Raw genomic sequence first — 17,955 nt, 5'->3', positions numbered from 1 at the left:
AGCTGACTAGCGTGTGCCTGCTCGTCTTTGAAGGGAGAGGGGCGGACCAGTAGGCGGCACGCACTGAGCTGCCTGTCACAGCGGCCCAGCGCCGACCTGACAATGAAAAAAAAAAAATAAACACACACACACACACCGCAGCGAGAGAGCGCCCACGCCCACCCACGGCGCTCTAGGCCAAATTTTATAGTTGCCTGGTGACAGGGACGGCCCTGGACAATGGTATCTGGAGAGGAGGCCACCTAATACTGGGGGTACATCTGACAATGGTATCTGGGGAGGAGGCCACCTAATACTGGGGGTACATCTGACAATGGTATCTGGAGAGGAGGCCACCTAATACTGGGGGTACATCTGACAATGGTATCTGGGGAGGAGGCCACCTAATACTGGCGGTACATCTGACAATGGTATCTGGGGAGGAGGCCACCTAATACTGGGGGTACATCTGACAATGTTATCTGGGGAGGAGGCCACCTAATACTGGGGGTACATCTGACAATGGTATCTGGAGAGGAGGCCACCTAATACTGGGGGTACATCTGACAATGGTATCTGGGGAGGAGGCCACCTAATACTGGCGGTACATCTGACAATGGTATCTGGGGAGGAGGCCACCTAATACTGGGGGTACATCTGACAATGTTATCTGGAGAGGAGGCCACTTAATACTGGGGGTACATCTGACAATGGTATCTGGGGAGGAGGGCACCTAATACTGGGGGTACATCTGACAATGTTATCTGGGGAGGAGGCCACCTAATACTGGCGGTACATCTGACAATGTTATCTGGAGAGGAGGCCACCTAATACTGGTGGTACATCTGACAATGTTATCTGGGGAGGAGGCCACCTAATACTGGGGGTACATCTGACAATGGTATCTGGAGAGGAGGCCACCTAATACTGGGGGTACATCTGACAATGTTATCTGGAGAGGAGGCCACCTAATACTGGCGGTACATCTGACAATGGTATCTGGGGAGGAGGCCACCTAATACTGGGGGTACATCTGACAATGTTATCTGGAGAGGAGGCCACCTAATACTGGGGGTACATCTGACAATGTTATCTGGAGAGGAGGCCACCTAATACTGGGGGTACATCTGACAGTGGTATCTGGGGAGGAGGCCACCTAATACTGGGGGTACATCTGACAATGGTATCTGGGGAGGAGGCCACCTAATACTGGGGGTACATCTGACAATGGTATCTGGAGAGGAGGCCACCTAATACTGGGGGTACATCTGACAATGGTATCTGGAGAGGAGGCCACCTAATACAGGGGGTACATCTGACAATGGAATCTGGAGAGGAGGCCACCTAATACTGGGGGTACATCTGACAATGTTATCTGGGGAGGAGGCCACCTAATACTGGGGGTACATCTGACAATGGTATCTGGAGAGGAGGCCACCTAATACTGGGGGTACATCTGACAATGGTATCTGGAGAGGAGGCCACCTAATACTGGGGGTACATCTGACAATGGTATCTGGGGAGGAGGGCACCTAATACTGGGGGTACATCTGACAATGGTATCTGGGGAGGAGGGCACCTAATACTGGGGGTACATCTGACAATGGTATCTGGGGAGGAGGGCACCTAATACTGGGGGTACATCTGACAATGGTATCTGGAGAGGAGGCCACCTAATACTGGGGGTACATCTGACAATGGTATCTGGAGAGGAGGCCACCTAATACTGGGGGTACATCTGACAATGGTATCTGGGGAGGAGGGCACCTAATACTGGGGGTACATCTGACAATGGTATCTGGGGAGGAGGGCACCTAATACTGGGGGTACATCTGACAATGGTATCTGGGGAGGAGGCCACCTAATACTGGGGGTACATCTGACAATGTTATCTGGAGAGGAGGCCACCTAATACTGGGGGTACATCTGACAATGGTATCTGGGGAGGAGGCCACCTAATACTGGCGGTACATCTAACAATGTTATCTGGAGAGGAGGCCACCTAATACTGGGGGTACATCTGACAATGGTATCTGGGGAGGAGGGCACCTAATACTGGGGGTACATCTGACAATGATATCTGGGGAGGAGGCCACCTAATACTGGGGGTACATCTGACAATGTTATCTGGAGAGGAGGCCACCTAATACTGGGGGTACATCTGACAATGGTATCTGGGGAGGAGGCCACCTAATACTGGCGGTACATCTGACAATGTTATCTGGGGAGGAGGCCACCTAATACTGGGGGTACATCTGACAATGGTATCTGGAGAGGAGGCCACCTAATACTGGGGGTACATCTGACAATGGTATCTGGAGAGGAGGCCACCTAATACTGGGGGTACATCTGACAATGTTATCTGGAGAGGAGGCCACCTAATACTGGCGGTACATCTGACAATGGTATCTGGGGAGGAGGCCACCTAATACTGGGGGTACATCTGACAATGTTATCTGGAGAGGAGGCCACCTAATACTGGGGGTACATCTGACAATGGTATCTGGGGAGGAGGCCACCTAATACTGGCGGTACATCTGACAATGTTATCTGGGGAGGAGGCCACCTAATACTGGGGGTACATCTGACAATGGTATCTGGAGAGGAGGCCACCTAATACTGGGGGTACATCTGACAATGGTATCTGGGGAGGAGGGCACCTAATACTGGGGGTACATCTGACAATGGTATCTGGGGAGGAGGGCACCTAATACTGGGGGTACATCTGACAATGGTATCTGGGGAGGAGGCCACCTAATACTGGCGGTACATCTGACAATGTTATCTGGGGAGGAGGCCACCTAATACTGGGGGTACATCTGACAATGGTATCTGGAGAGGAGGCCACCTAATACTGAGGGTACATCTGACAATGGTATCTGGGGAGGAGGGCACCTAATACTGGGGGTACATCTGACAATGGTATCTGGGGAGGAGGGCACCTAATACTGGGGGTACATCTCACAATGGTATCTGGGGAGGAGGCCACCTAATACTGGGGGTACATCTGACAATGGTATCTGGGGAGGAGGGCACCTAATACTGGGGGTACATCTGACAATGGTATCTGGGGAGGAGGGCACCTAATACTGGGGGTACATCTGACAATGGTATCTGGAGAGGAGGCCACCTAATACTGGGGGTACATCTGACAATGGTATCTGGGGAGGAGGCCACCTAATACTGGCGGTACATCTGACAATGTTATTTGGGGAGGAGGCCACCTAATACTGGGGGTACATCTGACAATGGTATCTGGAGAGGAGGCCACCTAATACTGGGGGTACATCTGACAATGGTATCTGGGGAGGAGGCCACCTAATACTGGGGGTACATCTGACAATGGTATCTGGGGAGAAGGGCACCTAATACTGGGGGTACATCTGACAATGGTATCTGGGGAGGAGGGCACCTAATACTGGGGGTACATCTGACAATGGTATCTGGGGAGGAGGCCACCTAGTACTGGGGGTACATCTGACAATGGTATCTGGGGAGGAGGCCACCTAATACTGGGGGTACATCTGACAATGGTATCTGGGGAGGATGCCACCTAATACTGGCGGTACATCTGACAATGGTATCTGGAGAGGAGGCCACCTAATACTGGCGGTACATCTGACAATGTTATCTGGAGAGGAGGCCACCTAATACTGGCGGTACATCTGACAATGGTATCTGGAGAGGAGGCCACCTAATACTGGGGGTACATCTGACAATGTTATCTGGAGAGGAGGCCACCTAATACTGGGGGTACATCTGACAATGGTATCTGGAGAGGAGGCCACCTAATACTGGGGGTACATCTGACAATGGTATCTGGGGAGGAGGCCACCTAATACTGGGGGTACATCTGACAATGGTATCTGGAGAGGAGGCCACCTAATACTGGCGGTACATCTGACAATGGTATCTGGAGAGGAGGCCACCTAATACTGGGGGTACATCTGACAATGTTATCTGGAGAGGAGGCCACCTAATACTGGGGGTACATCTGACAATGGTATCTGGAGAGGAGGCCACCTAATATTGGGGGTACATCTGACAATGGTATCTGGGGAGGAGGCCACCTAATACTGGGGGTACATCTGACAATGGTATCTGGGGAGGAGGGCACCTAATACTGGGGGTACATCTGACAATGGTATCTGGAGAGGAGGCCACCTAATACAGGGGGTACATCTGACAATGGTATCTGGAGAAGAGGCCACCTAATACTGGCGGTACATCTGACAATGGTATCTGGGGAGGAGGCCACCTAATACTGGCGGTACATCTGACAATGTTATCTGGAGAGGAGGCCACCTAATACTGGGGGTACATCTGACAATGTTATCTGGAGAGGAGGCCACCTAATACTGGCGGTACATCTGACAATGGTATCTGGGGAGGAGGCCACCTAATACTGGGGGTACATCTGACAATGTTATCTGGAGAGGAGGCCACCTAATACTGGCGGTACATCTGACAATGTTATCTGGGGAGGAGGCCACCTAATACTGGGGGTACATCTGACAATGGTATCTGGAGAGGAGGCCACCTAATACAGGGGGCACATCTGACAATGGTATCTGGAGAGGAGGCCACCTAATACTGGGGGCACATCTGACAATGGTATCTGGAGAGGAGGCCACCTAATACTGGGGGCACATCTGACAATGGTATCTGGGGAGGAGGCCACCTAATACTGGGGGCACATCTGACAATGGTATCTGGGGAGGAGGCCACCTAATACTGGGGGCACATCTGACAATGGTATCTGGAGAGGAGGCCACCTAATACAGGGGGCACATCTGACAATGGTATCTGGAGAGGAGGCCACCTAATACTGGGGGCACATCTGACAATGGTATCTGGGGAGGAGGCCACCTAATACTGGGGGCACATCTGACAATGGTATCTGGGGAGGAGGCCACCTAATACTGGGGGCACATCTGACAATGGTATCTGGAGAGGAGGCCACCTAATACAGGGGGCACATCTGACAATGGTATCTGGAGAGGAGGCCACCTAATACTGGGGGTACATCTGACAATGGTATCTGGGGAGGAGGCCACCTAATACTGGGGGTACATCTGACAATGGTATCTGGAGAGGAGGCCACCTAATACTGGGGGTACATCTGACAATGGTATCCGGGGAGGAGGCCACCTAATACTGGGGGCACATCTGACAATGGTATCTCGGGAGGAGGCCACCTAATACTGGGGGCACATCTGACAATGGTATCTGGAGAGGAGGCCACCTAATACTGGCGGTACATCTGACAATGTTATCTGGAGAGGAGGCCACCTAATACTGGGGGTACATCTGACAATGGTATCTGGAGAGGAGGCCACCTAATACTGGGGGTACATCTGACAATGGTATCTGGGGAGGAGGCCACCTAATACTGGCGGTACATCTGACAATGGTATCTGGGGAGGAGGGCACCTAATACTGGGGGTACATCTGACAATGTTATCTGGAGAGGAGGCCACCTAATACTGGGGGTACATCTGACAATGGTATCTGGAGAGGAGGCCACCTAATACTGGGGGTACATCTGACAATGGTATCTGGGGAGGAGGCCACCTAATACTGGGGGCACATCTGACAATGGTATCTGGAGAGGAGGCCACCTAATACTGGGGGTACATCTGACAATGGTATCTGGAGAGGAGGCCACCTAATACTGGGGGTACATCTGACAATGGTATCTGGAGAGGAGGCCACCTAATACTGGGGGTACATCTGACAATGTTATCTGAAGAGGAGGCCACCTAATACTGGGGGTACATCTGACAATGTTATCTGGAGAGGAGGCCACCTAATACAGGGGGTACATCTGACAATGTTATCTGGAGAGGAGGCCACCTAATACTGGGGGTACATCTGACAATGTTATCTGGAGAGGAGGCCACCTAATACTGGCGGTACATCTGACAATGGTATCTGGGGAGGAGGCCACCTAATACTGGGGGTACATCTGACAATGGTATCTGGGGAGGAGGCCACCTAATACTGGCGGTACATCTGACAATGTTATCTGGGGAGGAGGCCAGCTAATACTGGGGGTACATCTGACAATGGTATCTGGGGAGGAGGCCACCTAATACTGGCGGTACATCTGACAATGTTATCTGGGGAGGAGGCCACCTAATACTGGGGGTACATCCGACAATGGTATCTGGGGAGGAGGCCACCTAATACTGGCGGTACATCTGACAATGTTATCTGGGGAGGAGGCCACCTAATACTGGGGGTACATCTGACAATGGTATCTGGAGAGGAGGCCACCTAATACTGGGGGTACATCTGACAATGGTATCTGGGGAGGAGGGCACCTAATACTGGGGGTACATCTGACAATGGTATCTGGAGAGGAGGCCACCTAATACAGGGGGTACATCTGACAATGGTATCTGGGGAGGATGCCACCTAACACTGGCGGTACATCTGACAATGGTATCTGGGGAGGAGGGCACCTAATACTGGCGGTACATCTGACAATGGTATCTGGGGAGGAGGGCACCTAATACTGGGGGTACATCTGACAATGGTGTCTGGAGAGGAGGCCACCTAATACAGGGGGTACATCTGACAATGGTATCTGGAGAAGAGGCCACCTAATACTGGGGGTACATCTGACAATGTTATCTGGAGAGGAGGCCACCTAATACAGGGGGTACATCTGACAATGGTATCTGGGGAGGAGGCCACCTAATACCGGAGGCACATCTGACAATGGTATCTGGGGAGGAGGCCACCTAATACTGGAGGTACATCTGACAATGGTATCTGGGGAGGAGGCCACCTAATACTGGCGGTACATCTAAATGTTGGGGCTGCCTAATACTGGAGGCACATCTGTCTCCTATACTGCAGGGGACCTACTTCATAGTGGGGGCAGATCTGGCTAAATTGGGCAGAGGTCTTTCTAATCCTGAGGGGCAGGGCACATCCGGCTACCTATACTGCAGGGGACCTACTTTATACTGACAATCTAAACTGGGCAGGGGGTCTTCCTAATATTGGGGGCACATCTCCTTACTATAAAGCAGGGGCACACTTTGGATTCTCCGCCTCTAGTGCTGGGTAACCTTTTCCCACCCTGTCTCCAGGTGCTGTAATATGAGTGTGTTTAATCCTGAATAAATAAATATAGTCTGAGACTTCAGGACCACCCTTAACCACCCTGTGTTGTATCATTGCTGGCAGATGTTTGCAGTTCCCTCCTGTCTGACCTATCGGGATCACTGCATTCAGGAAATGCAAAGTCGGGCAACAAGAACAGATCAGAGTGTGTGTGGCTGATCCGAGTCCCGGCAAATAAGGTAAGTCTAATGGTGGGATGTGCCTTTGAACGCTACTTTCAGTTCACAGTGCGTAATGTAGCCTCTGTATAAATCAGTTAAGACTTCACACCTTGAATCCATAATACCCCTGGGAATGACAGCACAGTCTTGGTTTTCTCACACAGACTGGGATTGACTGATGCCGCATAAGCATGCTTTATGGTTGCTTGAGACTGAATGTCAAAACTAGGCCTCGCTAATACAGTACATTCCCTCACACTATATACATACCATGAACTCTGTATTAAAGGGAACCTTAACTGAGAGGGATATGGATGTTTCCTGTAAACAATACCAGTTGCTGGTCCCTCCTGCTGATTTCTCTGCCTGCAGTAGTGGCTGAATCACACCCTGAAACAAGCATGCAGCTAATCCAGTCTGACTTCAGTCAGAGCACCTGATCTGCATGCTTGTTCAGGGGCTGTGGCTAAAAGTATTAGAGACACAGGATCAGCAGGAGAGTCAGGCAACTGGTATTATTTTACAAGGAAAAATCCATTCCCTTCTCCGTTTAGGTTCCCTTTAAAGGATACCCCAACTGACATGTGACATGATGAGATAGACATGGGTATGTACAGTGCCTAGCACACAAATAACTATGCTGTGTTCCTTTTTTTTCTTTCTCTGCCTGAAAGAGTTAAATATCAGGTATGTAAGTGGCTGACTCAGTCCTGACTCAGACAGGAAGTGACTACAGTGTAACCCTCACTGATAAGAAATTCCACTTTTTTATCTCTTTCCTGCTCTCAGAAGCCATTTTCTGCTAGGAAAGTGTTTTATAGTTTGAATTTCTTATCAGTGAGGGTCACACTGTAGTCACTTCCTGTCTGAGTCAGGACTGAGTCAGCCACTTACATACCTGATATTTAACTTTTTCAGGCAGATAAAGAAAAAAAGGAACACAGCATAGTTATTTGTGTGCTAGGCACTGTACATACACATGTCTATCTCATTATGTCACATTTCAGTTGGGGTATCCTTTAAATGTTAAAATACAATAACTGAAAGTACATTAGTCTTGTGGGAGAGGGGGAACCCTGCCTATAAGCCCAGCAGAGCCCACAAACAGCCTAAGAAGCTGGCCCCCTCCACTGTGAGCACTGCCGGTGATTTGTGCCGGTTGGTTGAGACTTCTCTTTAATTGAGTTCTGGATAACCACAACTCTACTGTATACTGTAGGAAGGGAAATGAATAGTAGGGATATCCATGAGGACAGTTGGATTTTGAAGCAATTGCATTCAGCACTGGGTCATCTCGGAAACAGAAGTGTTGGCACTCTAAAAGCTCACTCTAGGTGAAATAAAATTGTTAGCTTTGGGGACATGCAAAGGTTACATGTGAGGGTTTGGGTCAGGTACAGGTGAGTCTCGAGGTTAGGGTCAGGTTTAGGTAGATTGGTTGAGCAATGTTAGTTTCACTGAAAAGTTTATTCAGATACAATAAAATGATCCTATTGTATGACCATTCCATAAAAACGATTGGTTATACAGAAAAATTGGAAACATGTTTTTATTGGAACGGGAAATCCAAACCGTTTTCCTGCTTTTTTAATATACAGTGGGTTGCAAAAGTATTCGGCCCCCTTGAAGTTTTCCACATTTTGTCATATTACTGCCACAAACATGCATCAATGTTATTGGAATTCCACGTCAAAGACCAATACAAAGTGGTGTACATGTGAGAAGTGGATCGAAAATCATACGTGATTCCAAACATTGTTTACAAATAAATAACTGCAAAGTGGGGCGTGCGTAATTATTCAGCCCCCTGAATCAATACTTTGTAGAACCACATTTTGCTGCAATTACTGCTGCCAGTCTTTTAGGGTATGTCTCTACCAGCTTTAATGATCTGCTCTGCTGACAGCTTTTTGACCATTTGTTAGGTCTGAGTGCTGCAGGTCCCTGGAAAAGAGACCTGCAGAGTTGCTGTTCTGGTGAGGAATTTGCATCCACTTGTCTGTTATTTATTACTTGTTTGTTATTTTCCTTGGCGTTCTGATTGTTATGGTTGCTGTGTCTTTCTTACTACACCTGTGCTCTGTCTTTACTCAGTCTCGTGTCACTATTAGCAATCGCCATTCTAGCGATTGCTTTCCCACTTGGTCTTCGCTGTTGTATGTTCACCGTCGCCAGGTGGCGACTAGATTGGTGGACATACATACATTCCATCTCTGTGCTCACTCTCTCTCTCACTAGGGGCTATCTTGCCCTGTATTGCTTCCTCTTGTACAATTCCAACTGGCATCTGTGGCGGTGCAGAGGGTTTATTCCTCTGCACTCTACAGCTCCATCTGCTGGTGGGAATTCCCCACTACAGGTGCTTTGCACCAAAGCTGGGTTCTCTTAATCAGACACTTGTGGAGGATTTCCGCAGTGTCAGCGCACCTCTTGTTCCCCAATCGTTACACCAGCTTTGCACATCTAGAGACTGAAATCCTTGCCCATTCTTCTTTGCAAAACAGCTCCAGCTCAGTCAGATTAGATGGACAGCGTTTGTGAACAGCAGTTTTCAGATCTTGCCACAGATTCTCGATTGGATTTAGATCTGGACTTTGACTGGGCCATTCTAACACATAGATATGTTTTGTTTTAAACCATTCCATTGTTGCCCTGGCTTTATGTTTAGGGTCATTGCCCTGCTGGAAGGTGAACCTCCACCCCAGTCTCAAGTCTTTTGCAGTTTCCAAGAGGTTTTCTTCCAAGTTTGCCCTGTATTTGGCTCCATCCATCTTCCCATCAACTCTGACCAGCTTCCCTGTCCCTGCTGAAGAGATGCACGCCCGAGCATGATGCTGCCACCACCATATTTGACAGTGGGGATGGTGTGTTCAGAGTGATATGCAGTGTTAGTTTTCCGCCACACATAGCGTTTTGCATTTTGGCCAAAAAGTTCCATTTTGGTCTCATCTGACCAGAGCACCTTCTTCCACATGGTTGCTGTGTCCCCCACATGGCTTGTGGCAAACTGCAAACGGGACTTCTTATGCTTTCTGTTAACAATGCCTTTTTTCTTGCCACTCTTCCATAAAGGCCAACTTTGTACAGTGCATGACTAATAGTTGTCCTATGGACAGAGTCTCCCACCTGAGCTGTAGATCTCTGCAGCTCGTCCAGAGTCACCATGGGCCTCTTGGCTGCATTTCTGATCAGCGCTCTCCTTGTTCGGCCTGTGAGTTTAGGTGGACGGCCTTGTCTTGGTAGGTTTACAGTTGTGCCATACGCCTTCCATTTCTGAATGATCACTTGAACAGTGCTCCGTGGGATGTTCAAGGCTTTGGAAATCTTTTTGTAGCCTAAGCCTGCTTTAAATTTCTCAATAACTTGATCCCTGACCTGTCTGGTGTGTTCTTTGGACTTCACAGTTTTGTTTTGTTGCTCCCAATATTCTCTTAGACAACCTCTGAGTAGAGATGTAGTGAACGGTTCGCCGGCGAACGGTTCCAGGCGAACTTTGATGGTTCGCATTCGCCTGCACCAGGCGAACTTTTGCGGAAGTTCGATTCGCCCCATAATGCTCTATGGAGAAGAACTTTGACCCTCTACATCACAGTCAGCAGGCACATTATTGCCAATCACACTGCACTCATGCCTGGAGCCCCCCCCCCCCCCCCCCTTATAAAAGGCAAGGTCCTTGAGCCTTTTTACTCACTCGTCTGCCTACACTAATTAGTTAAGGGACAGCTGCTACACACTCTGCTAGGGACAGTTTAATTAGGCTCTAGTATATTACTCACTACCTCCACCCTCCTACCTCCTACCGGAGAAAGAAGGGTCTCATCTGCCAGAGAATTATATTATTTCAAAAAACAGTTTACATACCATAGCTGGGAATTGAACCCAAGTCTCACTGTGTGGTGGGCAAGTACCTTAACCGCTGTACCACAACAGTACTAACTGAAGCTGGCCTAGCATTTACCATTTAAGCTCAATCCAAGAGAAACATTAGGTTGCTTAAAGGGAACCTTAACTGAGAGTGATATGGATGTTTCCTGTTAAACAATACCAGTTGCCTGGTAGTCCAGCTGATCTCTGTGACTGCAATAGTGGCTGAATCACACCCTGAAACAAGCATGCAGCTAATCCAGTCTGACTTCAGTCAGAGCACCTGATCTGCATGCTTGTTCAGGGGCTGTGGCTAAAAGTATTAGAGACACAGGATCAGCAGGTGATTCAGGCAACTGGTATTATTTTAAAAGGAAAATTCCATATCCTTCTCAGTTTAGGTTCCCTTTAAGGATTTGTAGCATAAAAGCCAACTCACATTGGCTGGGAATTGAACCGAGGTCTCACTGTGTGATGGGCATGCACCCTAACCACTGTACCAACTGAAGCTAGCCTAAAATTTACCATTTATGCTCAATACAAGAGAAAAATTAGACAAGACAAATAACATTTATATCACGCTTTTCTCCTGGCGGACTCAAAGCACCAGAGCTGCAGCCACTAGGGCACTCTCTATAGGCAGTAGCAGTGTTAGGAAGACTTGCCTAAGGTCTCCTACTGAATAGGTGCTGGCTTACTGAACAGGCAGAGCCGAGATTCAAACCCTGGTCTCCTGTGTCAGGCCTAAAATTGAACCTAAAATAGGGGTTTATGTGAAATCTAGATTTTTGCCTGGGGCATTTGATGTGTATTTCACTCAATCATGTCTGCTTCCAGGTATTAGAGCCCTTGAAACATGTTTTCTATCATTTTTCCAGCCGTCAGAATTTTTTCTATTTTTCAAAGTTCGCCTCCCCATTGAAGTCTATTGCGGTTCGCAAACTTTTTCGTGAACTGAACCTTTCGCGGAGGTTTCGCGAACAGCGTTCGCAAACCAAAAATTGGAGGTTCGCGACATCACTACCTCTGAGGCCCTCACAAAGCAGCTGTATTTGTACTGACATTAGATTACACACAGGTGCACTCCATTTAGTCATTAGCACTCATGAGGCAATGTCTATAGGCAACTGACTGCACTCAGATCAAAGGGGGCTGAATAATTATGCACACCCCACTTTGCAGTTATTGATTTGTAAAAAATGTTTGGAATGATGTATGATTTTCGTTCCACTTCTCACATGTACACCACTTTGTGTTGGTCTTTCACGTGGAATTCCAATAAAATTGATGCATGTTTGTGGTAGTAATGTGACAAAATGTGGCAAACTTCAAGGGGGCCGAATACTTTTGCAAGCCACTGTATATGTCATTTGGGAGTGGTGGAATTTTGTTATCAATTTTTATGAAAATTGAATGGTGTAGGGTAGATTGTCAATTTCTTAATGTATAGACTCAAGCAATTTTTTTCACTTATTTTTTTTTTTTTCATAATTGAGGAAAATTTTAACATATGTCTGTGGTACTTTGGTCAGATTTTTCAAATGTTACAATCAATCAAAAAATAGATTGTAATTTTTGAATTGAATAGCAATTTAAAACATTGTATGGTGTGTGGCCACCTTAAAGAGGAACTCCAATGAACATTTTACTGCTGGCAGGTGATGTAGCTGCTGCATGGTTTTTGGCAGTTGGAAACAGCTGTAAACAGCCATTTCCCACAAAAGTTCGAGCTTTTCTTGTGGGAGGGGTTACTTGTGGGAGGGGTTTCACCACAATATCAGTCATACAGCGCCCCCTGATGGTCTGTTTGGGAAAAGGAATAGATTTCTCATGTAAAAGGGGGTATCAGCTACTGATTGGGATAAAGTTCAATTTTTGGTCAGAGTTTCTCTTTAAGGTAGATGATTATGACTAACATTGCATTGCCTTCCCCCAAATTACAATGCAAAATCGTAATGCAAAATTTCTGCTAAATTTGTAATTAATGTCACGTGTAACCGTAATTAAGTTCAGTGATTTTGCGATTACATATAATTACAAAAAAAATGCAGAATTTTGAGAGAGCAAGTAAAAAAAGAATTTCAAAAAGACCTTGGGCTTGATTCACAGCCCCTTAGCACACCTAAAGCCCTTTAGGACGCGCAAAGCTTAGCGCTGTGCGGGGTGTGCGAAATGTCGCAACGGGTACGACTAAACCGTCACGCTGGGTGCCCCTAAAATGTCGCACCGGGTGTGCCCGAAATGTAGCACGGTGCGACGCTTTGGGCGCACCCGGTGCAACTTTTTAGGAGCACCCGGTGCAACGTTTCGTGCGCACCACTAAACTTTGCGCACGATCAATAAAAGCTTTGGGCGTGAGAACTCCTTAGCACCCTTTTGTGAATCGAGCCCCTTGTGTTTGATAAAATCCATTTTTAAAAATAGGTTTTTAAACTCGATAAAACAACATTTTGTTGCGGTACTTTAACCACTTTGTCCTCCTTGACGTATAAAAACGTCAAGGAGGACATGCGCGCTCCCGCGGCCGATCGTGCACGCGCACTCCTGGCCACGGATTCGGTAGCCACGGAATCAATGTATCGGGCTATGGAGCCCGATCACTGATTCCTCTCCCCCGCTGAAAAAGCGACAGCTTCTCTCGGAAGCTTTGCTTTTTCTGAAGCTGTGTCCCTCTAAGCGTACATTGTACGCTTAGAGTGACGTCATGTAAACAAACTCAAGATTGCCATCTTGTGGCCAAAAAGTAAAACTACAAGTAAAAGTTAAAAAACATTACAATACACAAATATTTCCCCAAATAAAACACTTTTATATCCCACCCTCCCAAAAATGCCCACATAAAATGTTTAATAAAATAAAAAAAAAAACACATAAATATTTACCTAAGGGTCTAAACTTTTTAAATATCTATGTAAAGATGAAATATTTCTCTCTATTTTTTTTATAAGCTTGTAAATGGTGATTAATGCAAAACGGAAAAAATGCTCTTTTATTTCCAAATAATATTACAGTTAGACTTACCGGTAACTGTATTTCTAGACGTCATACGGGACACTGGAGATGTGGCTCCGCCCATCCAATCAGTGGAAACCACCTGAAAGAGTAAAAAGAGTATTAATAGCCCCCACCCTCCCCTGGCTCCTCAGTGTAATGCAAGTAACTTCCAACTAAAACACAGAGAAGAGGAGAGGAAATAAGACACCTCAAAAGAAGTGTAACCCATAAACCCCCAATCCAATAGCCGTAAGAGAGTGCGACAGGAATAGAGGTGGGTTGGTGTCCCGTATGACGTCTAGAAATACAGTTACCGGTAAGTCTAACTATTCTCTAGCCGTCATACGGGACACTGGAGATGATAAACAAGTAGTCTGAAAAGACATAACTAGGGAGGGCCACAACCCTGGAGCACTACTCTGCCAAAACAACACCGTACTATGCATAGGTCCACAGAACCTTATGTGCAGTAAATTCCCATGCAGAACAGTTCTGCCACACAACCGCACTGGCCCTCAGAGCAGGATTGTCAACTCTGCTCTCCCTCTCTACAAGATTTTCAATCTCCACAGCCAGCATAGATAAAGTGCCGGCCTGTATATCAGACCAATTCGAAACAGGTTTGCAGACCAATTCGAAAGAGGCTCAAAGTTAAAATCAAACCAGACGAAGTCAAAACCGATAGAAAGTCATCCTCGAAAGACAGAAAGTCAAAATCGAAAGACTGAAAGTCATAATCGAAAGACTGAAAGTCATAATCGAAAGACTGAAAGTCATAATCGAAAGACTGAAAGTCATAATCGAAAGACTGAAAGTCAAAATCGAAAGACTGAAAGTCAAAATCGAAACAGACTAGAAGTCAAAATCGAAACAGACTGAAAGTCATAATCGAAAGACTGAAAGTCAAAATGGAAACAGACTCGAAGTCATAATCGAAAGACTCGAAGTCATAATCGAAAGACTGAAAGTCAAAATCGAAAGACTGAAAGTCAAAATCGAAACAGACTAGAAGTCAAAATCGAAACAGACTGAAAGTCATAATCGAAACAGACTAGAAGTCAAAATCGAAACAGACTCGAAGTCATAATCGAAAGACTCGAAGTCATAATCGAAAGACACGAAGTCATAATCGAAAGACTCAAAGTCATAATCGAAAGACTCGAAGTCAAAATCGAAAGACTGAAAGTCATAATCGAAAGACTGAAAGTCAAAATCGAAAGACTGAAAGTCATAATCGAAAGACTGAAAGTCATAATCGAAACAGACTAGAAGTCAAAATCGAAACAGACTGAAAGTCATAATCGAAAGACTCGAAGTCATAATCGAAAGACTCGAAGTCATAATCGAAAGACTCGAAGTCATAATCGAAAGACTCGAAGTCATAATCGAAAGACTGTAAGTCAAAATCGAAAGACTGAAAGTCATAATCGAAAGACTGAAAGTCAAAATCGAAACAGACTGAAAGTCATAATCGAAAGACTGTAAGTCAAAATCGAAACAGACTCGAAGTCAAAATCGAAACAGACTCGAAGTCATAATCGAAAGACTCGAAGTCATAATTGAAAGACTCGAAGTCATAATCGAAAGACTCGAAGTCATAATCGAAAGACTCGAAGTCATAATCGAAAGACTCGAAGTCATAATCGAAAGACTCGAAGTCATAATCGAAAGACTCGAAGTCATAATCGAAAAGACTCGAAGTCATAATCGAAAGACTCGAAGTCATAATCGAAAGACTGAAAGTCAAAATCGAAAGACTGAAAGTCATAATCGAAAGACTGAAAGTCATAATCGAAAGACTGAAAGTCATAATCGAAAGACTGAAAGTCATAATCGAAACAGACTAGAAGTCAAAATCGAAACAGACTGAAAGTCATAATCGAAAGACTGAAAGTCAAAATCGAAACAGACTCGAAGTCATAATCGAAAGACTCGAAGTCATAATCGAAAGACTCGAAGTCATAATCGAAAGACTGTAAGTCAAAATCGAAACTGGACTCGAAGTCATAATCGAAAGACTGTAAGTCAAAATCGAAACTGGACTCGAAGTCATAATCGAAAGACTGTAAGTCAAAATCGAAACTGGACTCGAAGTCATAATCGAAAGACTGGAAGTCATAATCGAAAGACTGTAAGTCATAATCGAAAGACTGTAAGTCAAAATCGAAACTGGACTCGAAGTCATAATCGAAAGACTGTAAGTCATAATCGAAAGACTGGAAGTCATAATCGAAAGACTCGAAGTCATAATCGAAAGACTGTAAGTCAAAATCGAAACAGACTCGAAGTCAAAATCGAAACAGACTCGAAGTCATAATCGAAAGACTAAGTCAAAATCGAAACAGACTCGAAGTCAAAATCGAAACAGACTCGAAGTCATAATCGAAAGACTCGAAGTCATAATCGAAAGACTCGAAGTCATAATCGAAAGACTCGAAGTCGAAAATCGAAAGACTCGAAGTCATAATCGAAAGACTCGAAGTCATAATCGAAAGACTCGAAGTCATAATCGAAACAGACTCGAAGTCAAAATCGAAACAGACTCGAAGTCATAATCGAAACAGACTCGAAGTCATAATCGAAAGACTCGAAGTCATAATCGAAAGACTCGAAGTCATAATCGAAAGACTCGAAGTCATAATCGAAAGACTCGAAGTCATAATCGAAAGACTCGAAGTCATAATCGAAAGACTCGAAGTCATAATCGAAAGACTGAAAGTCAAAATCGAAAGACTGAAAGTCATAATCGAAACAGACTAGAAGTCAAAATCGAAACAGACTGAAAGTCAAAATCGAAAGACTGAAAGTCAAAATCGAAAGACTGAAAGTCAAAATCGAAAGACTGAAAGTCATAATCGAAAGACTGAAAGTCATAATCGAAAGACTGAAAGTCATAATCGAAAGACTGAAAGTCATAATCGAAAGACTGGAAGTCATAATCGAAAGACTCAAAGTCATAATCGAAAGACTCGAAGTCATAAACGAAAGACTCGAAGTCATAATCGAAAGACTCGAAGTCATAATCGAAAGACTCGAAGTCATAATCGAAAGACTGAAAGTCAAAATCGAAAGACTGAAAGTCATAATCGAAACAGACTAGAAGTCAAAATCGAAACAGACTGAAAGTCAAAATCGAAAGACTGAAAGTCAAAATCGAAAGACTGAAAGTCAAAATCGAAAGACTGAAAGTCAAAATCGAAAGACTGAAAGTCATAATCGAAAGACTGAAAGTCATAATCGAAAGACTGAAAGTCATAATCGAAAGACTGAAAGTCATAATCGAAAGACTCGAAGTCATAATCGAAAGACTCGAAGTCATAATCGAAAGACTCGAAGTCATAAACGAAAGACTCGAAGTCATAATCGAAAGACTCGAAGTCATAATCGAAAGACTCAAAGTCATAATCGAAAGACTCGAAGTCATAATCGAAAGACTCGAAGTCATAATCGAAAGACTCGAAGTCATAATCGAAAGACTCGAAGTCATAATCGAAAGACTCGAAGTCATAATCGAAAGACTCGAAGTCATAATCGAAAGAGACAAAGACATAATCGAAAGAGACAAAGTCATAATCGCAACATACTAAAAATCATAATCACAACATACTAAAAGTCATAATCGCAACATACTGAAAGTCATAACGTACTGACAGTTATAATCGAAACCGACTGAAAGTCGTAATCGCAACAGATTCGAAGTCAAATTCGAAACAAGGGACTCCCTGAAAACTAACCAGAGATTCATTTCTTGAAAGTTTCCATTACTCCTTAATTGTCAATCACCATCGCTTCAGTGCAGGTTTGACAAATCATCATGTTC

At 45.4% G+C, this 17,955-nt stretch overlaps 1 protein-coding gene across 2 annotated transcripts in view; it reads left to right on the top strand.

The window, feature by feature from the left end:
- Positions 1-17,955, top strand: part of LOC137538748 (embryonic protein UVS.2-like) — a 73,261-nt gene that overhangs the window by 15,941 nt on the left and 39,365 nt on the right. For both annotated transcript variants that reach the window (XM_068261062.1, XM_068261061.1), the window contains exon 6: positions 7,180-7,295. In XM_068261062.1, coding sequence (XP_068117163.1) covers positions 7,180-7,295 — 116 coding nt within the window. The remainder of the gene's footprint in view (positions 1-7,179; positions 7,296-17,955) is intronic.

The sequence above is a fragment of the Hyperolius riggenbachi genome, chromosome 11 (assembly GCF_040937935.1).
Source record: "Hyperolius riggenbachi isolate aHypRig1 chromosome 11, aHypRig1.pri, whole genome shotgun sequence".
NCBI classification, from domain to species: domain Eukaryota; kingdom Metazoa; phylum Chordata; class Amphibia; order Anura; family Hyperoliidae; genus Hyperolius; species Hyperolius riggenbachi.
Note: the sequence above shows the minus strand (reverse complement) of the source record. Positions and strands in the feature narration are given on the sequence as shown.